At 34.0% G+C, this 26,293-nt stretch overlaps 1 protein-coding gene across 3 annotated transcripts in view; it reads left to right on the forward strand.

Moving 5' to 3' along the window:
* The window catches only part of nmo (serine/threonine-protein kinase nemo), a 111,105-nt gene that overhangs the window by 55,480 nt on the left and 29,332 nt on the right, over positions 1-26,293 (forward strand). For all 3 annotated transcript variants that reach the window (XR_016316101.1, XM_089699459.1, XM_089699460.1), the window contains exons 2-3: positions 2,339-2,468; positions 4,729-4,784. Coding sequence is in view for 2 of the 3 variants with exons in the window: in XM_089699459.1 (XP_089555585.1) it covers positions 2,339-2,468; positions 4,729-4,784 (186 nt within the window). In the remaining variant the exon portion in view is untranslated. The remainder of the gene's footprint in view (positions 1-2,338; positions 2,469-4,728; positions 4,785-26,293) is intronic.

A 26,293-nucleotide genomic window follows, 5' to 3' on the forward strand; every position in this document is an offset into this window, starting at 1 on the left:
TGAAAACATGTATCATGTTGGTTTATCCGCTAGATAATAATAATAATTATTTTAATACACATATTTCGTAATAAAATTGATGGTACATATCAATGATACTTTTGTCCTTACCTATTATTTCAATACGTCGAATAAACAACTTGGACTGAGGCAATGGATGCTCAGATCGAAATATCTATAAGGTAATGTTAAATTTATACGAAAACCGTTATATCTGCTTAATAAGTAGGATTGAAGGGAAATGGAGAAGGATGTATGGTTATCGTGTACTAAATCTATATTCAAGTATTGTGGTACAGTACTAAGACTGAAATGAATTATAATACAAAGTGGAAATACGGTTCATGAAGTTATTCTTATTAATGTCACTCATGTCTCAAGGGCCATGTATAATTTCGCTTATATTTGGGAATACACAACACCACAATATCATTTACCTTTTCGCATAAAGTAGGTATTTGGAATTTGAACGCCAAAACTTTATGAAAGTAACATACAATCATTAGAGCAATTGAAAATACACATAACACATAGCATCCGCTATTGCCCGATCGTGAATCGCACGCTGTATTTAATTGATACGATAAAAAAAAAACGAAAAATAGTTCTCCGGCTAGTCTAACTGCTAACATCGAGCCACTGTTTCTCTTTATCAATAACGAGCTATAAAAGCATTCATTGTGCCCGTTAACACCTTACTGAACAATGCGATGGCTCCTGTCTTTTCTTTTCACGGTAACTCGACGATGTCCTTTTTTTTTGCCCCTTCTCACGCTCAAATAAACTCCAATAAAAGAGACGCTCAGTATTGTCGATTAACAAACAATTTCCTTTACAATAAAGTTTTATTTTTCACTCGATTTATTGTGCCCGCTCATTGGGTTAGCGTTTTTGTTTGGTAAATGATAAAAGGCAGGTATTAATTGTTGTGGGCTTGCAATGAACGTGAAATTTTCAGGTAATAAGTTAATCGAAATCAATTCAAATATATCGCACAAACATTCATATTTATTTGAACAAGAATTTGATTAAAGGTCTGCTAAATTAGATCAGTTAACAGACTCTTTGAGTAGTTCGATGCTAGATTGCAGAGAAAAATAGAGGGTGTCTGAATGTTCAGTCGATTGAAATGTTAAAGAATCTATTAAAATGTTTTACTAGCTTGTTATCATATTCCATTTAGTTAGCAAAGCGCCCATTAAACTTTAATCACTATTATAATTTATGCCTTGTACACCGACGCACCAGGTAAAAATTAAAATACATTTTGTTCCATTATGCAAATGATGCGAAACCTTATTGCAATAATTTAAAACGTATCTCAAAACGAATGCAATAATATAAGTGGGTACGATGATTAAATTTTAAATATCAAGCGTCACCTGTAGGCGTAATATCCTTACAGCGCGGTCGTTAAAATAATTAAACACACCTTTAGGTACGTAATAAATGTAATTACTAATTAGCATTGAATGAATTCAGGTGTTGTTGAACTTAAAGCTGTTTTGACCTGAGCGTTTCCGGCGATTGTTACACGATCTGTCGCCGAAACGGGACCCTTCGGTGGGTTCTGTATATGGGCTTGCAGACATGTGTGATGTGCATACGGCCTTATTCATATTGCGAATATTTGATTGGCTTTTCGATTTGTGGGGCGAAATTCGTGTGAAGTCAGTGGGGAGGAAAAGTTTATCACGATAAGCTATAACCATTGAGATAATAATTATTACTACGTATGGAGGAGACACCACGAACAAAATCTGTGCGCCATTTTTTTGCTCTAACTAAGTTTTAAAAATTATTATATACTTATTATGTACTTACCGATGAAAGTTATTCCTTTCCACTTTTCCGTATTATTTGTATTATTTGTGCAATATCGTAACACACACGAAGGCATATTTGATGCGTTTCACTTTAAAACCATTAAAAAAAACCGCTCAACATACGCCACATGGCGTATGTTGAGTGGAACATAAGTGATGTAGGCGGTGTCGTCTCCATATTAATATTATCTCAATGGCTATAACATACAAATTGTTGTAGTTTGTGCGACTTTATCGTCGGTAAAATGAAAGAGCTTGTTACAAAGATAATAATATGTTAACGTTTAGAATTCCTACAAAATAAAAAAAAAATTCTTGTGTTTTTCAACAAACATTTCACGATTATATATTATGTGCATTTCCTTTACTATGCGAATTATGTAAAGAAAGTTTTAAAATATATTTTTTTTTTTCACCGATGAATCTTCCCGTATATACTTTCTTTATCTATGGTATATTTTTTATGTTCTACATGTATTCCGGTGTCTAAATATTATTTTCCTTGTTCACAGGGCAGTGACGGACCCTCGCGACGGGCGGCGCGTGGCTCTCAAGAAGCTGCCCAACGTGTTCCAGTCGCTGGTCTCCTCCAAGCGCGTCTTCCGCGAGCTCAAGATGCTCTGCTTCTTCAAACATGAAAACGTGAGTTGGTGGTTTCATCTTACAAAATATTACCTATAACTAGCTCAGGTAGGCGAATAGGTACTAGGTAGGTAGGGATACATGATAGGGTGAGAAGAAAAACATATGTTTACCAAAAAGCGATAGACCTATGTGTAACAGTGTATTTAAGAATTATCATATTGATAGAAGAATACTGTTGGTAAAACTTAAATTCACTTTTGGTATTATGCAGGTATGTTTTATCTTTTATATGATGCATACCCACTTGTAAAGCTTACAAGCCTATACGAGTTGTACTATCCAGTTTGATATTTATTTATTCATATTTCAAAAGCGTATTTCGTTTTTGTATTTCTGCATGCATTTTAACAAAATAATATGTAGTATGTACGAAAATCGACAGATGTTGAAAAACTGTAGAGAACATTGTATTTTACGCACAATGTATGCGCACATAAGGCTCCAACGATGCCTATAACATGTTTTATGTTAATGTATCGACGGGCCGAACCCATAGTAATGGCGGTTAAACAAGGGCTGATCCTTTTCTTTGGCTATCCACTTGTGTACTAGGTCTAAACCTTTTTCTAGATATATTTTATGATTTTGGCGTTAAAAAAATGCGAGTTTGAAATGGGTAATAATCTCGTCTCAAATTTTTTTTTATTTTGATTTAGATATATCTTACTCTGGCTTTCACGAAAATAAATTATAATATTTAATAGAACGTGTGAAAGCATTAATTCCTACTTAATTACCGTAAGCTTTGCATAATCTAATTTTACTCGAGTTCCCCTTGAAGTTGGAGTGGGATGAACAAGAAACTTTTGTGTTATCAAAGTTAAATTTATAAATTCAATTTCTATGGCAGCTCGACTTTCAGGAAATATTTATTATCGTTTTAAGTGTATTTGCATGTATTGCTTTATAGTTATAAGACATTTTTAAGATTTCCGAAGGAGGTACCTACAAATGATTGAAAATTAAAACTATTTCATCATACAAGGATACTTACAATATATGTTGTATTGTTAATAAAAACTAAACTGCTCATATGAACTAATAATTGATATCGTACATTTTGTTATTCGCTGGTGTACCAATTAATTACTTCATCATCAACTTGTATAATTTTGATTCAAAATGTATGTTTCATATCAAATATTTATAAACGAAAAACATTGACTGGCATTTTATCATCATTCATTTAAACTGGCTAGTTCAATTTAAATACGATACGTGTATATTTGTTAATCACATTAGTGTTTAATTTTTAATCCGATCGTCGCTTATTCATTATGGCATAATAATAATTGCGGTCGGTGCGTAATTTATTCAATTCAATGTGTGCTCTATCGATCATCGAATTGTTTGCGGTAATCTCGCATTTGTCACTCGCCAACAAACAGAATTGAATGGTTGTGTGCATGCGTGCGATTCGGTGCGAACGTGGTAAGTGCCTCGTCAGAGCCACGCGTGCTGCGAGCGTGGGACCCTTGTATACAAATACTGATGTTAATGTCTGTATTAGTATTATATATTTATATACTTTGAGTTGATAGTGTATAATATGATGTATTTTTTCCGTAAAATTATATCTATTACGTATAACGACATGTATTAATAAATTGTTTCCGTTATTGCTTTTATTATTGCCATTTATCACCGTAAATCGGGTTATAAGTTAATTTGAGCCTGTACAATTAATCCTCATCAAATGTAGTTTATCTCTACAGAGACATATCATTTACACAAACATGTACAACTAACTAAAACCGCGAAACCACCTTCAATTCTAGATATTATGTACTATGCCTAACTATAACTAGGTATGTAAGTGTATGTATACGTTTCTATGTTTAGATATCACTAAAGAACATGTACTAGACATACTCATTGATATATTATAGTTAAATTTAATTCTGTTAAATAAAATTATTTTATCTTCATTGAAAGTTACCGATTTCGAAATGAAACAGTTTTCTTCATAAAACGATAAGTTTTAATTGTACCTACTGTCTAATGTCTGTCTGTATTACATCATTCACTGATTGAAGACCAGATGAACTTCAAAACCGGCAATTAAAAAGTACATATTAGGCTAGATTTTAATCTGGAGCGCCTGAGAGGAAACCCGAATTCAATAATTAAAGTATTACTTAACATTCCACAACATTTCAAAAAAGTGCTTTAAAAGTACCAGTATTTTAGTTTTGTAAACTTATTGATATTGTTTGAAGGCACGATTCATAGAATTATGATCGCAATTTTGTTGCAGGTACTGTCGGCGTTAGACATCCTTCAGCCGCCAAGCCTCGACTTCTTCCAAGAAATGTATCCTTTTATTATATCTAGATAGGTTTTATTCTAGGTCGTTTCAAGTTTAACTGGTGCGTTGACCCCACTAACGGTTGGAGGCGTCCGAGTCCCGTTGTTCCCGCTTGTTCTAACTCCTATAATATTCTGCCGTCCTGGTACTTACGTTGTACTCCTGACATATAAATATTATGGAATTGCGTATATTTTCTTATAAAATTAACAGAGAAATGTTGAAACTTGCTGTTTTCTAGTTAACGTAATTTGAAATATAAACATGATTAATGTATATCATTTGCAAATATCAATTTTAGACGTTCCTATATAATAGCTTACCTGAAATTAATTGCAAATATTAACATGACACTTCATGCTTGTGCCGTCGCGACAAATATTGTACAATCTATCGTAAAAAGATACCACTACTAACTACTTGTTACGATATCTTCTATATATTTTATAGGAATGCGTTACTTTGTTCCCTACTACATGAATACATTAATGTAGTCTAAATAAAGAAAATGCCAATGTCCTATGTATGTAGAACACATACGCAGGCACGTGTATACATGTATATACATGGGCATGTATACGTGTGTACATTAGTGTTAATGACACCCGCAAGGACACGATCGAGTCGCTCCGGGGACGTTCCCTTCCTTCAGGCATCCCTTTGTTCCAAGCTGGCCTTGACGAATATTCACCCGACGTTAGAAATATTTCCTCTATATTGTAGCTGTTGAATTTATTCCGGTAGCGAATATATTTGTACGTTCTATATAAATAACTGGATTATTTTTGAACGGTGTGTATTGGTTTATAAGGAAGGATTGCTTTTTATTCGTAAAATAAAATCTTTGTCGCATTGATCATATAGAAACCCAGTGCCCAAATGTAGACTTACTTGAGGATTTATGTTACTTCAACGTATAGTTGCTAAACAAGAAATTATTAAGATCACGAAACAAAAAGTACTTAATAGTCAATAGTTTTATTCTGCCAAAAATTAAAGCGCTTTGACGCAGTTTAACAATGTCCTAACTCCTAACATAGATCGCAATAAAACACGGGGACAGACACGTGATACGTTTTCTGACTTTCAGAGTAGGCAGAGAATTTGAAAAACATTCAAACATTTAAAATTTAAATAAATACATATGCTATTTAACTTATAATTCTATAAACGTCCAGAGCGAGTTGAAACGCCCTATTCAAATATTTTAAGCTATTAGTTATTTTTTATTTTACCGCGCGACGTCAGTTTACGAACATCGGCAGGTCGTTCAAAACGAGACCAACAAAAAAGGACAAAAAGAAAAAATGCACGTAGGCGCGGGTTTAGCCCGCGTTTATTTACAATTTCACGGCGAGGGATCACGCGTCCTTTTTGCACTTACGTCATTTTCGGGCGCGGGTCACGTCCAATACTGTCATAGTTTCGACAACACCGCGATTTATTGCGTCCATACGAACGGCTATCGGCCGACGGTTATTGAATAGATTTTTGCATTTGCACACAGCAGAGAGCGGTGCTGAAATTGATTTTTTTGCTATGTCACATTGAGTGGGGATTAATTGTGGATGCGCTTAGCGTTTTAATGCTTTAACTGCAGGCAGTTTGGGGTAATGATATTATGATTGTTTTGGTGTTTTTAAATTAAAAGTACGTACGTGTATTTGCGTACATTATTCATGAATTTTCTCTTCATTACTGTAGTAGCTATGAATACATTAAATTGGTTTTCTAAATAGAATAAAATGATCGTTTCAGCTACTAAGATAAGATTATTCATCAACGGCAAAGGGCACACACATACTTATAATAAAATATCGGAATCTTCAACCGTTTCATACATGTTTTATCCTAAACAAGTTTATAGAAATCCGTACAATGGGAAACCACGAACCAAAGTCTAATATCGATAATGAATAATCGATACGTGTGAACGGAATAATTGCAATGCTCAGCGCAACTCTAATCAGATAACAGCACAAACAGTGATCAATGAGCAGCGGAATTAACTCGAGCAATTGATAACACGCGTCATTGATTTACTTACGAACTAACGCCTACGCGATGCGTACTGCGTACTAGGTGACTATTAACTAGGTAGGTATATTGGGTAGAAAAGGAAGGAAGTCGAATGGAACGAGATCCCTTAAAACCGGAATTAATTTGGTTAAACATGTTGTTGTGGATATCGTCTTAGATATGCCAGTTAAATGTATGACATCCGTGTGAAAATTGAACACGAAACTCTTAAATCGTATAATATGGTCAAGTAGCCTATGGAATAAATACATATATAAATATAGGAAATTTTTTACTTACCAAATGTAAGCGAAATATTACAGAGACCTAACATACGCACGCTGTTTCTGCTTTATATGGACTCAATAAATATTATTTCTGACGTTTGTTGATTTTCATCATAATTTAGGAAACTACTACGTACGAGATAACATACATAACGACGTATGGAGGAGTGCAATTAAAACAATTATAGTATTTATTATTTTTCCCTTTACCCCACTGTGTAGGGTGCAGCTTTTCAATAAAATCCACCCCGCTGTTGTTTCCCCTTGAAATTTTATTTCATTTCAAACGCCACTCATATGGCCGCAAGGGAAACAGTTTTACGAACATTTTATTGAACTCCCTTCGAAAATGTGTGGTTTATTGGTTAAAATCATAAAACCGAAATTATAGGCGCATATGGGAGACGAATGTGTGTTATTAGTTTTTGAACGAAATAACTTTGAATAAAATAAATTGGAAATAAAACATTCACAAAGGATTTCGTTGTACTAAAATGTTACCAAATCTTTTCAAAAATATAAGTTTAGGTAGGTACCTACATGCATTTATTGTCTTTCTAAATTCGTACCTACCTTAAATCTGTACGTAGGCAACGTAAGGGTTGATTTCCTCATCACAATTTATTTACATGAAATTGTTACATTCTAAGAACTTTCTTTGTTTCTATTTTGAAATGAAATAAACTATAAATCAAAGTTTTAATAAGCGCTGTGTGTGAACAAAGCAATGACTCAGCAGTTGTTTTTCGCGAGTACAATATTTAAGACGCATTTAATGAATAACATGATTTATTATCCGTTAAGGGCAACAAAAGGGGAACTTAATGTGTTCACAGCGATACAATGTAAGTTCGTGGATTATGAACACTTTTCTCCTTTATAGTTGTAGTTTATATTATATCAGCTGTAGATAATGTTGTATAGGTGCTTGAACGTCCGTGAAACTTCTTTAGGCACGTTGAGATTACAATTTCAAGGTCGCATCATGGCAATACTGTCACGTCATGGAGCAAGGCGACGATTTTGGTATCTTTGAAACTTGCCAAAGAAGTTTTACTTCTGCCACGTGTGCTCAGTACACAAGGCTCTTTTTTTCTTCTTATGTATTTGAGGTTTTTATTGATAACTTTAGATCTTCCGTATTGGTTACAACTTGTTTAAAACTATTGTTTTATAAACGTCATATAATAACTACGTTATGGTTTAAAATTATGATAAATATCTAATCAGTAATCATATAATTTTATCAGTATAGTTATACGATTTTAGTTCGTCGTCAAATGGAATAAATTAACATATTCTTTGCTTTAGGTAATGCTAAAGGGCATACAAATATTTGAAGTTTCTAATGAATTAATATAGTCACGTATTCGGTTGCGTAGACCTTGTTCAAATTACTCATTTGACCTTCAAACTTGGTGTGAATTAATAATAAATACTCTGCAATATGAATTATTTATTTGAAGGGCTAAAAATAACTCGCCATGTTAATTATTACAATAGGTAGTAAGTTAGTAACCTGTTCCAAAGAGAAAAGTAGTTCCGAAGAGTGAAGAACAGTTTTATGGGCTTTGAAAAAAAATACCGGAAATCTTTTACAATACATTATCTAATGTCGTTCGAGTTACGAGCACTATAAACAATATAAAATTTAACATTATTTCCTGGAATTCATCATACACATTCCGACAGATATTTTATGGCCATATCCGCGATATAATCGAAAGTAATGCACACGAACGTAAATATTAGTCATAAACGCGTGAGAGCGTTATAAATATAAATGTCAGCTGCAAGTGTAAAACAAAAGCTCTTTATCTAACGTTAGTGACGTTACACAAAGAAAATAACAACCAATCATCATATCCAACTTGCGTGCATTGGGAGTTGGGAGTTGGTTCACTCGCGAACTTTTAGTTACGGTACTGGGTTTCATCAAGTGTAGATCGTATTGGGCACTTATGTTATTTGTTTTTTTTTTGTTGTTGTAAGAACAATACAGATTTCATTTAATATTACAATTAATAGAATAGATTTACATCATTTAATTATATCATTTCAAAACTTTTGAATCCTTTCCTGCGTGTTTCAGTATTAAAATAAAAACATCATAATATGACTTCAGACACCGAAATTTGCCCTGCATAAAGCTAGCGCATATAGCTTTGTCTTCTTTATATAGCTGATTCATCGTTCTTGCATATGGGCAACAAAGTTGATCGCGTGTACACACGATTAACTATTATAGAGAACCAAAGCCACTCGTATTGCATCTTGGAAATTATACAAAGTGTACCGATGACATGTTTATATTCATTCCCATCGGAGCCGAAATAGAAATAAGTGTTTCCCGTTTTATATAGTGCAGTGGCGTCCATTCATTTCCCCTCTGCTGTGTGTGTGACAGAGAAATATTTGCGACGGCATACAACTGATTTATTTGTTGTGGAGTGGATGCATTTTTTTTGTACATTTTAAGAGCAATCTTTATTCGGTTTCGTGAACGATTTTCACGCTTTGATGTGACATTGAATGTTAGTTGTAAGTTTTTAAGACTTTCGTTTCCGTGGATTTCATTGTTATCTGTATTTTTTTCTATTGTTTTGTTAGAATATTTTTGACAATTGATTACTTCTAATTTAAATATTGTGTTTGTACACGTACTCCTTATTTCTATACCATTAAACGCATAAGAATGGGTTCTAATAAAACTATTCCGTGCACGTACAAATTCGATCTTAATACAGAACCCATAGCGAGGGAGCTTAAGCAATTAGTTGACGAAAATTAGCCATGTCAGGTTTCTTGGTAACGCGAGCTGAGACGCGAAATACGCTCTCGAGTTTATAAATAGCTGTCGTTTGCAGCCACTGTGGAAGACAGTTTTTTTGATAAACGTTTTTAAAGACGCTTATAATTTAGAAACGCGTATAATTTTTAATTAAAACCGTAATGGGATAGGTCTCTTCTTTAGTAAGGCATTTTTTATACCTAGAGGATGAAACTAACCTTGATGACAATATGATATTTAATAAAATTACCTTCTATAAGTAGTATTATAATTGTCTAGTACCTGCTTGATTTCAAAATTGATAATGTATCCTTTGATGTCTTGGTAATATCGTAAAATTAACCACATAAAACCAAACCGAAATAACAAGCGTAATTTTAAAAATAGATAATTTTTATGAATAGGAACCAATTTTCCGACAAGATTTACATTCTCCCGCCTCACGTAGCGACGACCTTTCCGAGTATTCAAATCAGTTTTATTTCTGGATCCCATTGGAACAAGGGCTTTACGTCTTGACAGTTATCAAGGAACGTTCCCTTCTAAACGCAAAGCTCTAATTCGAATGAATTCAGAAAACAATAATGGAAAATTCAAAATTGCCATTTAAAAACGTTGAGCAACGGCTAACGGACGCCTCTCAGCGCTTTTGAAATATTCCTTTATTGGGGCTCAATGGCCATTCTTAGTTTCCCACTGTTCTTGAAGACGTCAATATTTTATTTTAACATCTCTTTGTTCGTGGCGCTTTATGGATATGCTGGATAATATTAGGCACTGGGCGTTATTCATGTTTTTGCCGTTTATAGTCTATAAGTGGGTAGGTACGAAAACAGTATTTTATGAAGTTACACTTAAAATAAGTTGAGTGTTGTATTTTACGTCGTGTTTATACGCGGTGTTGAAATTAAGATTTATCTATCTTACTCAACATCGTTCGTGATTCTAACACGTTATATTTTTCCGAATGAATATAATTTTGTTTAGAGGACACTATTTTTCTATTACACTAGGTAATATTAGATTTAACCTCTAGATTAGGTAGATAGATTTAAACATACGTTATAACAAAGATATAATGCACATATATTATGTATTTATGTAGTTGGATAATGAATTCGCGCGAACGGGCACACAGCGCCAAGCGTCGCGGAAGCAAGCTGACGCGGCGTCATGTCCACGATATTCTCGGCCATTGCAACGGGGGTCACTGCAACTGCGCTTCCCTTTGTTTCCGCCAAACGTGCTCCTCGACTCCATTGTTCCACATGACATTTCTTTTTGTATCGCTGCCATCGAAGTGTTTCGTCTTTGTCGCAGTAATTAGAAGGCGCGAGCGTTTGACCTCGCCACGTCACGACTAATTGTGTTTTGTTTTTGCTGACCTACCTAATTAAATAATGGAAGATGTTAATCTTTGTATAGTTTCAAGCTATAGTTTCAAGTAATATATATTTAAGCTAGTCTTAGGGGAGCAATAAGATAATTTTAACTTTTTATATTTTTTTCTAAATTTAAGTTTTATAAAAGCAAAAACAATCTACGTTGTTTCTTGCACCATCCATTAATAAGCAAAGGAGTTAGAGAAGTTAAATTAATGATCATGCAAATATAAACGTAAACACTTTGTTTTGAAACGAACGAAATGAAAACTCCTTGCCATAAAAATCAAATATATTATAATAGTGTGTACATCGCCAATGAAACCCGTGGGTGAATAAAATAGAACAGCTATAATTCTATCAACGCAATATGGGTGGACGTGTATGTCAAGAGGTCAGGCGTATGACGAGTAAGAAAGGTTCGACAGTGATTCAGTTATCAATTCACTATAATGGATGTAATAGTGACCTCTGTATGGACAATCAAATTGTATTGATGTCTGCATAATGGCTCATTAACGAAAGGGTATGACTTGATAAGAAGGTGGTACGTGGTGTTTAGTTTTTAATAGGACAAGAGGGCAAAGGTCGGTGATGACGCGTGATTGAAGATTGGCATAGGTGATGTCTAAGTTGATTGGGAAAAATTCAATATACGATTACAGTTAGATTTCAAATGTCCTTACCATGGCTGAAATCTACACGATTACATTAAGTATGTACTTTTAATACTTAATTCTGCCTCTGTGTTATTCAGCAAAATTTTCTCATATTTTCCAGTTATTATATAATATTAGGATGAATCTTCACAAAGAGCTACATCGAACACTTATAAACCTTTTAAGCCCAAAGATATAAGGAGTATATTTGTAAACTATATGGGTTAGAACTTAGAAGTAATTAAGGAATACCGCTCGATGGCGGGAAACTTTCGCAAGCTTTGCCGCGGGCTAGGCTTAGCAGTTAGTTAGAAACCTAGTAACCTATATTTACGCAATTTCAAAATCATGGCAATTCTTGTAGTCGGTAAAGTCTTGCAAAATATTAACGTAGTATATTTTGTAGGTTTATGTAGGTATCTATACATAGTTTTATAGGCGCTATATTACGTAGCTTTATATTACATGGCAACAGGGGCGTAGCTACCGCCGTATCTGCCGTATCAATTATACGGGGCCCCCGCGCCAAGGGGGCCCCCAACGTGCGCTTTTGCGAGAAATCTTTACCCTTCCTAAGGGCCCCCAAACAAATTTTTATACGGGGCCCCGCAAAGGCACGCTACGATTCTGCATGGCAACGTATGATTTCATATCGAGTATTGCCCTTGGTAGAACGTTTACTCTATGCTCTTATGCCGTTGCCTAGCAACCGTCGCATAACGCATTTTATGACGTATCATTACTGTACCATTTGCGTCGACTACAACTATGAAGAGGTTACGACTTTACATAAGTGTAATGTTTCCACATCGCATCTATGATATTTTTTTAGATTCATGAAATAGGATGTTAGATTTTCAATTACAATTCTTTACTTTGTTAAATTGTTCGACACATTTTTATTGAATAAGTGAAAAGACTAAGCTATTATTGAACGTACTTACCTATTTTAAATTCCCATAGGCCATAAATGACATGCACTTGCTCTACTCGAAATAATGTTAATACGACGACAAGGACAATCAGGTTTTAGATTGCAAGCATAATGTCTAGATGGTCTAGACTGTTCAATTATAGAAGATCACATTAGCTACGGCAACAATTACCTATAGACGATCCCGGATTACCAAAACTCTGTAATTTCAAAAAAATTGGCTTTTATTACTTATACCCTTCAATCCCATCGCAGCAGGGAAGCCGAGTGGGTGTGTGTGTGTGTAAACATGGATATTGATTACATAATTGGAACACACCCACGCGAGTCTCAGATACACTGTTGCCTAGCAACCGGCTCGTTTATGGCCCATCATTGCGGGCCATTTACACGAACTATGAAGCTAATGTTAGAGTTATTCTCACGTGTTATGACCGTTTGTGAAATATTAATTAGGGATTGCTTGAGGAGGTGGGAAGTGTTTATTTTGTAAATACTTTGTCTTTTCTACGAGCTCTTAGGGAGAAGTTTCATAAATGATGTACGGAACTCCATTCATATTTACGATGTGTGACTCTAGGACTGATGAGGAATATGTATATTGAGTTTCCTAAAAGAAGTGTTTTTTGATATAGAAATGGATAATTTAGTGTAGTTTTTAAGAAAGTTCACGGGTAAAATTTACGTCTTTATATCTGTTCTACGGTTATTTTATAGAAGATTTGGTAGATATGTAACGGCGATATATTAAAGATAAAATGTTGTTTTGGTTTGAATAGCTTTTAACATACATAAAATGGATACATTTAGTACTTGTATCAAATGCACTAATTGGCCAGATCTAATCTGTCGAATAAAATAGGACGCAACTACATCGAGGCAGCTAAAACTAAACGAGATACAGAGGGGCTCCTAAGGCCGGCTACTCACGTACCTGCCGCATGGGCAATATTGGAATAATCTCGGTTGGTCGGCGGTCGGAACAATTTCAGTTGTTCTCTTAATTGCCCCTGCTTACATCAAAATTAAGGAGCCAATTAAGAGTCCAATTTCAAAATTGCCCCTGCTGCAGCTATGTGAGTAGGTAGCCGGTTTAAGTTGTCATGTCGAATAGAATTAGTATTTAGAATATTTTTTTTAAATTGAAAATAGCGTGCATAATATACAGCTATTTTACTAAAGTCTATTGTTAACATTGTATACGATCATTTTTTTATAATAATAGTCTTCTTCAATCTTTTCTTGGCTTAATTGGTTCAACTTTTTTGTCGTGTCGATCGTTTTTCAAATAACGGAGCCAATGCCTTTTTTATATAAAAATTTTTTTGTCTATTACTATAGGTACTGTAATTATTAAAAAGGGTAGCAATAAATACACATAAAAATAGGTAGCCATATAGAAAGTTTTATGTTTTGTTAATGCATATTATTGTTTGTTTTATGATTGTTTTTTGCTTGTTTCTTTGTTTCAATTATCATAGTAGTTATATGACTATTATAATTAATTTCATTATTTTTTCGCGGTTAAAAAGCCGTAAAATTTATCACGCAAGGTCCGCGACACTTCGATGATTCATCGGCTGCAATCGAAGCGATATATTTTTATGATTTGTTGACATAATATCTGCTGTCGTGCTGTAGGTAGGTGTATACTGTATAGGTACCTAGAGTTCGTTGACCGTTTGCCCTTCTGACTATCGAAAATATATTACATTGATTGAATATAATATGTTGAATGATGTCAACATTCAGAGACAGTGTAAAACAATTAAAATAAAACAGATAGTGTTAAAGTTTATATTTTATTCTCGCGAGATTTTGTGAAGACGCTGTTCAACTAGCAAATAGTAAGTAACATTTGTTGTCTTTCTCTTTTACCTAATGATTTTGTATTGACGTCCCTTTTACAATCATGAAGCAGACAGTATATGAAAATAGTTCGTAGTCATTCGTCTGTTTCACGTAATTAAGTGTCACTCGACAATAGGCTAGGTAAAATGAAAAAGTTTTTGCTGAATTATGTGGGTAATATATTGTCTGAGAGTCCCCTATAGCATTACCTCGAAGTAATTACCGGCGATAGCGGGGCCCCCATGTCTGCCGTGATTTCAAGGGTGGGCCGCTTAAAATATTAGTCTGCTACTGTCTATTGCTAAATTATATGTCTTTATTCGTTGTGATGTCAAGGAGGAATTGATGTCTTTAAGCTTGGGTGTAATTTTTTCGTTCGGTTGTTGAGTTGTGATTACTAAGATAAATATTAAATATACTCTTTTCATTGAGTGTGTCAAATGACAAATCTCAGTGTGACCAAGATATCGCGTCAAATAGTAATTAAATGAATCGTTTTGTTTTCTTCGCCTTCGTCTCATTTGATGTTCTTCCCACGTGTATATGTTGCATGTTCAAATTACATATGGATGTATCATTCCTACATAATAGATTTATTGATCTAAAACTACATTTGCAGTTAATTACTAGGTAGGTACATAGTATAAAACAAAGTCGCTTTCTCTATCCCTAAGTCCCTTTATATGCTTAAATCTTGTGTATTTTGATGCGGTTTTTTTTAAATAGATAGAGTGTTTCAAGAGGAAGGTTTTAATGATCTAAGACTATAATATTTTATAATTTTAGGTTTTAAACAAAACGGGCGAAGCCGCGGGCGGTAAGCTAGTAAACAATAAAACTATACAAATTCACATTAGGTAAAAGTTCCATTCCGTATGGAATATTAAACAGGACTTTTGCGTTCGTAGGTAACTACAGGCCTTGCACTTAACGAAATTAAATATAAGAGGTAAACATTTGCATATGAATTCAAGTCCGTTTACTTTGTACGTGCACTAATTAATTGGAATTAATTGCAAAGAGGTTTCACTCATTTTAAGAAAGATGCATTCAAAAGTTCTGAATTTTTGGATAGTAGGTAACGTCATATGTATATTGTATACCTAGAAATGTTTCTTATAATTTGAGACAGTCTAATGGCCAGTATTTCTTGCTGATAAAGTCGCTGATAGCCTGATAGATATTCAGTCATAGATAAGCTAAATGAAGCATATCCAGAAGTTTTGAAACGGGCTGTAGGTAATTATCATTTAAGTTAAGAGTTACGTATGTGTTTATTTTAATATTATTAATACTTGTGCTAATATTAACAGTAAATTATTTATTTTTAGGAATTGATAAAAACCTAATTTACATATTAGTCATGACCTCTGATTACATAATGTCTTTTGTTTCAACCTGAATTGGCATAACTTTTAAAATCCTTGTATTATTCTTTTAAAGTTTCTTTTTGTTCTTGTATAAATGGAATTTCAGTTACATACTTATTCAACATAGGTGCTTCTTATTAAATATTTAGTTTCATATCTATAAAAGTGTAAAAATTTCGACACTTATGGCCCAAAATATTCGTTAAAAAGTTACATGAAATCCCGTAAAATATTAAAGCTATTTTAGGCCCAAATTATACAAAGCTTCACTACATAATATAAAACAAAGTCGCTTTCTCTGTCCTTATGTCCCTATGTAAGATCGAATCGAATGATTCAAGAGGAAGGTTTTAGTATATAATTTATTACATTTTAGACAAAGCGGGCGAAGCCGCGGGCGGAATGCTAGTCTATTATAATCCATATTATTTGTTGTAGTATATTAATCGCGTTAATTTATCCATTCATGTTACGACACAGAATAAAACATTGTAAGTATAAATAATGGACATTTCTATTATTAAAGTATGAATCTTATGAATATTCCAGCAGCAGTAGGTAATGTCAAATTAATTATATCGCATGTTTTTAAAATTCAAGGAAAGCAAAGGGAAATTTAAAAAGGCTATTGAGTATTGTTATCTTGAAATCTTAAACTTTATTTTATACGTATTATTTTTGTCGGGAATGTTTGAAGTGTGCAGCTATATTCTTATTTTATAAGCTTGTTACAGCCATTCGACGATACATAATATAAATTTCAAATTAAACAATTTTCATGAGGCTTCCTTATAAATGATCTAAATAACATGCTCAAAGCTGACGGTCATTAAGAAAACACGTGCCGCCATTTTCCTTTTTAATTTAAAAATACTACGTCAATAGCGTAGGTACTAAGACCTTTTGCGGACCATTAAACCTTGGCTTTATTTACCGCATGAGCGTTTAAGGTGAAAGAATCGGGTAAATAACATTTATGTTATTTCTCGAGTCCTTCGTTATAGCACAGATAATATAATACTATATATATACTATTAGTAATGGCACCATGAACTTTATCGCATATCCGTCCATTGCATCGACGTTATTTATGGATATTAGTGCGTTTTATTGCCGTGTTTTATTCAAGAGTTTATGCGTTAGTTTGATTTACTATGCTATTACATTACATGCGAATTTCATGGTTTTTCTCGAGATCTAGAGACATTCTAATTTATTAAGGGACATGCCTTTTAACACGCTTTTATTACCTTCATTTGTATGTTTGTATATATAACCTTCTTCTTTTGAGTCGATTTTAATCCACATTAAACGGACAGATTTAACTCAAACTTTGTAAACTTAACAAGGATCCGTGTCAATCCAACAATTTCATGAGTTTAAGCGTGTTTTTTAAACTATGTTCATTAATTATTATTAATTGTAACATTCTGTGAGACGGTTCAAGCATAAAGTAGAACAGTGTAGCCTCCGAATATATTCAAGTTATTTTACTAACGCGTTTGTGTCACGGGATTCAGACTACGCTGAAGGTCTAGCTTAGATTAAATTTGAGATGCTTTCTTGCTCAGCTTGCGTGCCATACCTTATGATGTTATTTCTTTTGTACTAAACTTTATTCAATTTTGCCCCTGAAAGTATATTAAGGGCTGATTTTGCAATCCTTGGTTAATACTTATTCGTCGAATAACGTACTAAACTACCATTTCAAAAATGTATTCTTTGGCCGCCTTTGACAGTTTACGGGTGACTTTTTAATATTATCGTGTAATATTTTATTGGCCGGATAAGTTTTAACTATGGATTGAAAAATCGGCCCTTAGTAAAATGCGTACCTACTGATAATAAATGAATGTGGTTGTAAGACAATTTTTTTAAGTATTTGAAACGTAAATAAATCTTAATTTCCTATGAACATTGAGATCTATGAAATAACTTATTAATTGTTATTATTTCAATTGAATTATTCAAGCTAAATAATTGTCCTTATATGCTTATCACTAAGCAATAAAATTCTAACAATTAATTAATTGTTAAGCTTGTCCTTATTGCAAAAGAGGAGGAATATATTTCCTCAATTATAAGTCACGTGTATCTAAGAATCAGAAATTTATTATTTTACTTTTTAGTAATTTAAACTGGTGTTCGCCCATACAGCAATGAACCAATTGTTGAAATTCGGTCAAAACCATCATACTCGTTTGTCCACGAATTTTTTGTATATCGACAAAATTTTTGCTTCACGTATTAATATATTGATAACCAAAACTATAGCGTTCACGATACTCATATATTGGCCATTTCCAAGTTTTTGTTCGCAAAAAGTGAACCACTGTAGCCGGAAAAAGTGCTGCAAATCGTTTTGGATTTACTCTTTTTTCCAAAGGCCGTTACCGACAGATGTGTATTGTTTTTGTGCGCTCGTGCTAAGTTCAGTTTGTTAACTGAAATGTCTGGTTGGCTGAAACTGCGATTAGTTTATTTGCTGACTTTAGGTAGAAACCTATACGTGGTTAGGCGCGTTAGGTAGAGCCAAACTTATGAATTGCTACTTCGTTCTGCGCTACGTATTTACATCTACGTTCTTATTGTTATGATTAAAGTCTGCGTTTTGCTCATAATCTGCTCATAATCCAATAAATAGTTTTATATTTTTGTTTTCCTGGCTTTACTATGAACTCGAAAAATTGTTTACATACATTCGACCAAACCCAGATTCATAAGAATAGTAAGACAAAGGAAAATTATAGATGATTTTATTAGTTACGTTTTTAAAATTAATATCCGCCTTCTATCTTATCTAAATAGAGAGTACAGGCGTTTAAATGTCAATTAGTCTATTTACTTAGTAAAATGTACGTTGGGTTTTAACATTTACGCGGAAAAACCATTTCAAATGACCTCGCGCCTCCTAAAAGGTTAAGGAGTAATTCCATAAACGGGGTTAAGCTTTACAAAAAATATTGCAGAAATGTTGAGCTTCTTCTTGGTGTAGATAAGATAGAAGATACAAAAATGTTTTCAAAATCAAACTCAAACATTCATTTATTCAATTAGACTACTATTTAGTAGCACTTTCGAATCGTCATTACATAGTATTTTTAACATTTACCACCGATTCGGAAAGCAGTATCTATGGAGAAGAAAAGTTTTGTAAAACTAATTGGTATACGAAATGAAAGACAAAACTTAACTGTCCTTGATATAATAGTCATATATTGTTCAGTTTATGCGTACATATTTCTCCAGTAACGCAAACACCAGTTGTATGATATCTGAATCTGAGTACCTATATAGGAATAGGTAGAGGAAATTCATCTCCCACTAGACTGATATAAGAAACACATAAGAAACATGAGTTAAAGCGCGGGAAATAGTTGTTCATGTTCAAGCTAATTTCATTATTTGAAAGATTTACACACGGAGCAGTTGAAATAAACGTGTCTTTAAAACAAATTAGCAAGATAAATGTTGTAGGTAATTTTATCTTAGTATCATTTAATACTAAGTGTTATTTGAATTAAGTGATGATGGAATATAATGAAAAGCTTACCAGTAATTTTGTTTAAGCCATCACCGATTCTTGACTAATTTATACTGAATTTATTCATAAATTATAGACTAATATCATAATAACAAGGTATAATTTCTTTGAAAATTAGTAATATCTTTGAGCGAAATTATTTATAACAAGTTACAATACTCTTGAACATGGGGTAAATGTAATTTTATTTTAATGAATACTTTTACTGGATGAGGTTAAATACGCGTGGGTAGAATTTGTTGGAGTTAAGAAATTGTAAGAGTAGAAATTTATTAAATATCAATATAATTCTGGTTATTGTATGGTTTGTTAAATGCTAGAGTTTCAGAAATTTAAACGTTTTAAAACCTATTTGCATTGTACAATGATTTTAAAACTGACGACTGTAGGTACTTGACTGTTGTTTATAGTTATCATAAAAAGGTTATTATTTTGAAAATAAAGTAATTTTTCAAAAGATCATAAGTAGTAGTAGTAATAAATAGTTTCGTAAAATTAGCTCGATTTCTGTAACGTACGTGTTTCATCGTCCTCCAAACTGCAACGAACCGACATCAGCTGGATACATAAAACAATCGAGCACTTTTAAACAATGTCAACAATCGATAATCGATTAATTTAGCGCAACACACATTCAAATTTCCTCATTAAATTGGTCCAATTTGCATCCGGATTACCGAGCTCGGACGTGTTATTACAATATTTGCGAAATTTAATGAAATGGGAAAACGTTCGAACGGATCGAGTTTGTCAGAATTGGGCATAATTTAATATCGCATTGGTGAGGTGCGTTTCGACGGATTATATTAAAGTAATTTATTGGATTTGTTGCGAAATTTGTGATAGGTATAGATTGGTGGGAATATTGGTAGTTTGTGATGAAAATCTTTGAATTTAATGCATTTTTCAATCTGCTCCTGCAACAATACTTAATGCAAATTTGTAGGTACGTTTTATTATAGTAAAATGTTAATTTTCCAGATAAGACAAAACAGATTATGTTCATTTGTGACTTGTGAGGTTGAGTTATTATGTGGTTATAGAATAGTGCGTGCGTCGTCAGTTTGCAAGATGGTTGTGTAAATAAATAAATCTGTAAGCGGCTTATACAGTACTTGGCACAAGATGACCGGAGAGGCATCTTGGCGCGCCTCTAAAGTTTCCCCTGCCCCCCTGCCCCCGCAGCTGCCCCCTCACTTGCCCCCTCACTTGCCTTGGAAATTTGCCCGATAGGCTGTAGATAAACGTCCCTGATGTGACTTCATTGCGGCTCGCGAAGGTTGTGTATTTGCTATTTTAGTCTCATTAGCGCGGGAGGATGAAATGTTTATTCAGTTGCTTGGATTAGCCTCTATTTTGTCTGTGCTTTCAGTTGTAAATCGAATGACATGTTTTAAACAGGGAAAATGTTATTGTGATTTGTAGGATCACATATGTAGCTTAATAATTTCTCATTTGAAAGATACGTGTTGTCACGCACATTTAATAATCATAAAGCTCTTTGATGTTAAATGTATCTCAAAAAAACCTTTATCCGTCGAAAAAATAAGTCGTGTGTCATGTAAACATCGCACTCGTACCGAAAGGGATCACGTTGAAGTCGCAAAGTGGGTTAACAGAACCCCTAAAATATCTATCTCTATACATCATGCCAGTGGAACGGAAACTGGTATTTCGCTCTTGGACCCTAATGTTGGTCGAGCCTTTCCCCGAACTTGGATGAAATTATTGCGGTCCAAGAGACCGGTGACCAATTTCACCCGGCCATTTCAAAGGCGGACTTTTCCTGCCTATTCTGATTGTAATTTACATTGATAATTAAACACGAGTCGGGTTGTTTACGACGGTAAGACGCGCATAATGAAGTGGACACGAAACGTTTTCAATATTGTACCGTCGATATTGTTTAATGTTAAATACGAGGTGGTTTTGTTCATTTAAATATCTTGTCTCGCTTGGCTGGACGGCTATAATTTATAGCAGCGGTTTTAATGAATCGGGATCCTATTTTATTATGGCTGTATTTGGATGGACAAGTTTAATTATCGATAATTATTTATTTGTAAGCTTAACTAGTCACAATACATCCTAAAATAGGTAAAGGTTAAGATGTAAATATTATTTATTGTTAAAGATTTTACTGTAACTTTTATTGGCCTCTTTTGTTACTACATATCTGCAATTACGTAACGAATCTTACATGTTATACCTACGTGAACTTTTACCCAGAATGCAACTAGCAAATCTGAACTGAAATCCCCGAGCTTAGAGCACAATTTAAAAATATGTCATAACTGCGTCGCAGTTCTAGCTGCTCGAAAATTTATGAATGCAGATGGTGATGCAGAATGTGTTTTTATTTCCCCTTAAGTGAATTTCCATTGTCTAGATTAGCATCCTGATAATTCTGAGGCGGAAATTTGTCTCTCCGCGGCGTCGGTGGCGGGCGTCTTTGTAGATAGACGCGTACTTATTCTATAATTTATTACTGCGATGGAAAAATGGCTAGGAAATTGTTACTTGTTTCCAGTTCCTGATGGGACGGCTGCTTAGTTGTCGAACATTTTGTTGTGTGTATAGAATAAGTTTGTGGTATGAAATTAGTAAGAAGTTTCCTATGTGACTGACGATCTTATGAGTTGAAAGATTTCTCAGTTCTTTTGTAGGTTTTTAATATATTATGTGTGCACACTACCTGCTAGGAAATTAAATACTGCCATCCTTACTTACAAAAGGCTTGTTTTATTGTAGATAAAAAATCACATTCACCATATATAGTTCCGTATAATTGAACGCAAGGAAATAGCAATCATCGTTAACACGAGTACACAGTAATTACGTAGATGATTTATAATATAAAGATTACAATATCGGTTCTGCCTCCCGATTGGCATCGCGTCGAATGAGTTTCCTTTGCGAGACGCGACATTGATTGATTCTATCAAATAAACCTGCCAAGTGCCAACACACGTAGACCATGTTTTTACCTTAGTTTGAGGTACCAGGATTTTCCTAGCCAGCGAAGACAGAACCGCATTTTAAATTGTACTGTATTGATATGTATGTAACTCAGTAAAGTGGTTTTTTATTTAAACCCGCTGTTTAAACCTCATACTTGTGTGATGGGCGTACTGTTCGGATAAAGTATTGAGTAATGATGATGTATACGTATTGTATGGTTTTTGTCTGAAATTCTGTTTGAGTTCGTTGTATGTTGTTTAATTAGTGCTATTGGATAGCGTTTTTTGTCATATTAGTGGCGATAGTACAAAAGATATTATAACAAATGCATTTGATAAACAACTTCACGGAACGACCCTATCACTTAAAATTAATCGCCTCCAAGTAAACATATTCCGTTGCCGTATATTACTAACTATTTCAGTGTTAACATAATATTCATATTGCTGTTTCAATTTGAAACGCTTTATACACCTGAATTATTATTACAATAGTCTACGTTACACATTTATGCAATACAACCATATGTACCTATATTCAAATAGATACACATTTATGCATATAAACAGTGTATCCTAGACATGGAAATTGTATTTAAACGTGCACAGTTTGTGCCCGGTGCATGTAAGCGCTGGTGCGGATACGTTTCGGCGTCCGCACATTTCCTGACCAGTGAGTCACACGGCTGATCCGTCACTGTCGTAGTGCCTTTGTCCGTTCGCGCTTTCGTAAATCCGCACGTACGATAAGACGGGATTATATATGTATAGGTTTATACGTAGAAATGTATGTATATAGGTCGTAGGAATAGGTACGTGTAGGTCGATGTTACCCCGTGTTTGGTTCAATGAAATTAACTGTTTTTTGCGCAGTCTGAAAATAAATCCATGATAACATTGATGTAGAATGTAAAATATATCATAATGTACGTACCGATTATATTAAAACTATAAGACAAATCGATGAGTATTGTTTATGTGATAACAAATTAGTGATAACCAATCTATTGAATTGAAACCACATTGTGAAATATTGCATATATTCACTTTAATAATGCGCGTCACAGTTGAAAAATGACACAATCGATTACTGTAATAGATTTCTCTCGATATGGGGTATTTACACACGCTTTGTCCATTGTGTGCGTGCCTACTATTCATAACAGACGCTCGTACTATGTAAAAAATCTCCTATAGAAAAGGCTGACGACTTTATTCATATAAAACTCTTTAGACACGTATTAATCGCAATATTAAGAAAGCTCAAACACACATTTTAGGATATAAATTGAATGACTCATAAACACAACAAACTCACACAAAAATCTTAACTATTGAAAATTCGTATCAGTATGCATTTTGATATCTACAGCTGAAGTTATTGCAATCATATGAATATGTAAATATCTGACCATTAGAAAACACGGTAACGTTCTCAATCTTGCCTATCTTGTATTAGATTGACCGATATCACTAAACAGGTGCCATCGATCCATCGAACCCGTGGTCGACTGGTAGCGAAGCGCGGGGGCGATGATCCGTCAATGTCATCTTTTACGTGTTTGCTCTATGTGGCGCATTCTTCGTTCAGAATGTTGACAAGAAAGCCGAGATGCTACATTTTACGACATGCATGTTAAGAGAATATTCATGAAACGTTAACTTACGAGCTCATGCTCTGATGCAATGCTACCTATTGTAGTTGGAACAATAATTTTCCTTTTAAATGAGATCTGAAACCTTGCTGCGTTAAGGGCTTGTGGAAATTGCCTCTATCGCCAATACTGTGACCCGTAAATCAAGATAGGCCATGGAATAACAAAAACATGTTTTAATAGGTTTTTGTTCTGTATATGTAGGATTTAATGTATTAAGTTTCTAAAGGTTTGTTCGTATTAAATGTATTGCCGCGCGGAATTTTTTTGAAGAAAAAATATTTTATTTTATTAAAGTGGACATAATAGGATAAGCTTCGAATAAAATGATTCTGCGGGGCTTTTGTGTATGTTTGAAATCTTTCGTATCGGCTAAACGAATTTTTCCAGGTCGCTTGTTTCGATTCATATTCATTCATGTAATATTCCTTTGTGAAACATAGGCACATATGGATGCCTACACTTGTCTCTCAAGCCCTTCATTTTGTAGTCTTTTTGGACTCGGTTCGAAAGTGAGTCACAGTTGGAATTTGTTTCGCTCAAATCGAGTTTACTTTTAGCAACAATTTCAGTCATCAGTGAGGATCCTTCACAAAGAGTTTTCAAATTTATGCGCAGCTTCGAGTCCGCGAAGTTTCCGTTTAGAAGTTTCTTAAGGATGTACATAGTAGGTACGGACTACGGATATAAGTAACGCAATTCTGAAAACGGTTTCTTTGTTTTTGCACTCGGATATAAATATTTTAACTTTGCCGTAACGAGCACAATGTTTTTGTGAAATTATAATTTCTTTCGCATCGCTAACGCTAAAGTTTGCAACAACCGAATTCTAATAGAAGGCATCTCATCTTAATTTTTTTAAAGTATATTTCTAGCATCATTTTAGATATTCTGCGATACTAACTTTGTTAAACCGTTGTATTTGCATTCACATTTCCAAATATGTATACTTACGATTTAAAAATAGATTTTATTTAGAGCGTAATATTCTCATATAACATTCAGAATTTATCGGTTATAACTGTGACTGACTGATAAGAGGTCCGTTAATGACTTTCATAAGTATTTTGGCCAATTTTCTCTTGAACTAGTTTTGGTCGCTCATGTGTAATAATATGTTATCATATCAAGATTGATACAGTATTCCTGGTATTAACTGTTCAGCTTTATCATGAGAAAATAGATTATTATAATTGATTTTTATCCTTTTACGACCTTGTATTGAAATCGATAGATTTCCTTGCCTTTCTGTGCTTTGCCTTGTAGGTTTTTCAATGTTCATATCGTCTTATATTTCCGCTTTAAGTAAACCAAGAAAAATATAAATTAATTTTAAGTAAGCTCATTTGATATGATTACTTCTCATTAACAATGATTCGCAACGTACAATTCCTTTTCCTTTCCGCCTGACCTTTCCCTGCCTTTGTTATATAATTCATCACGCGCTACGTCATTGACTTGCTTGTCATAGAAAGGAGGATCAAGTTTACATAAGGGCGGGTTTAAACTAGAGAATTTTGTCGAACATTTCTATGTAATCTAAGGTTACCGGTAAATTATTATTTTCTGGATTTAGACTATTCAAAAGCGCTTTTAAACGAAATCTAATCGTTGAATAAATGTTTTAGTTTACTATACGAATGCTCAACGCTCTTTTCGCTGTTCCTCAAAGTGAATGCCCATTTGCAAGTTGCAACTCTAACATTTCGTTGTACCTTGCATTCACAATTGATTGGTAAAATGGTACCTAATATTATGCTCGTTGGTTATTACAATTCGACACAATTTCAAAACTGCGAATGCTCGATGTTCTGTTACAATTAAATGCACTATTCTGTCAGTAAACTAAGCTTGTAGGAGGACTTTTTGTCGGCTGACGTGTCGAGCGATGTGATGCCGGTGCACAGCTGCGACGTATCCGGTCGTAATATCCTCGGCGTATACAAGTGTGCCTCGAATGGAGGAAACGGTATGAAAAAATCTATAGATGTGGTGTGGGTGTAGAGGGGAAAGGGATGTGAGAGCTTTAGTTTGTAGGAATTTTAAAAGTATTTTGTTCTGA

The sequence above is a fragment of the Colias philodice genome, chromosome 9, assembly GCF_061535455.1.
Source record: "Colias philodice isolate Cphi_HAF_F1 chromosome 9, ilColPhil1 Martin Lab GWU primary, whole genome shotgun sequence".
In the NCBI taxonomy this organism is placed as follows: domain Eukaryota; kingdom Metazoa; phylum Arthropoda; class Insecta; order Lepidoptera; family Pieridae; genus Colias; species Colias philodice.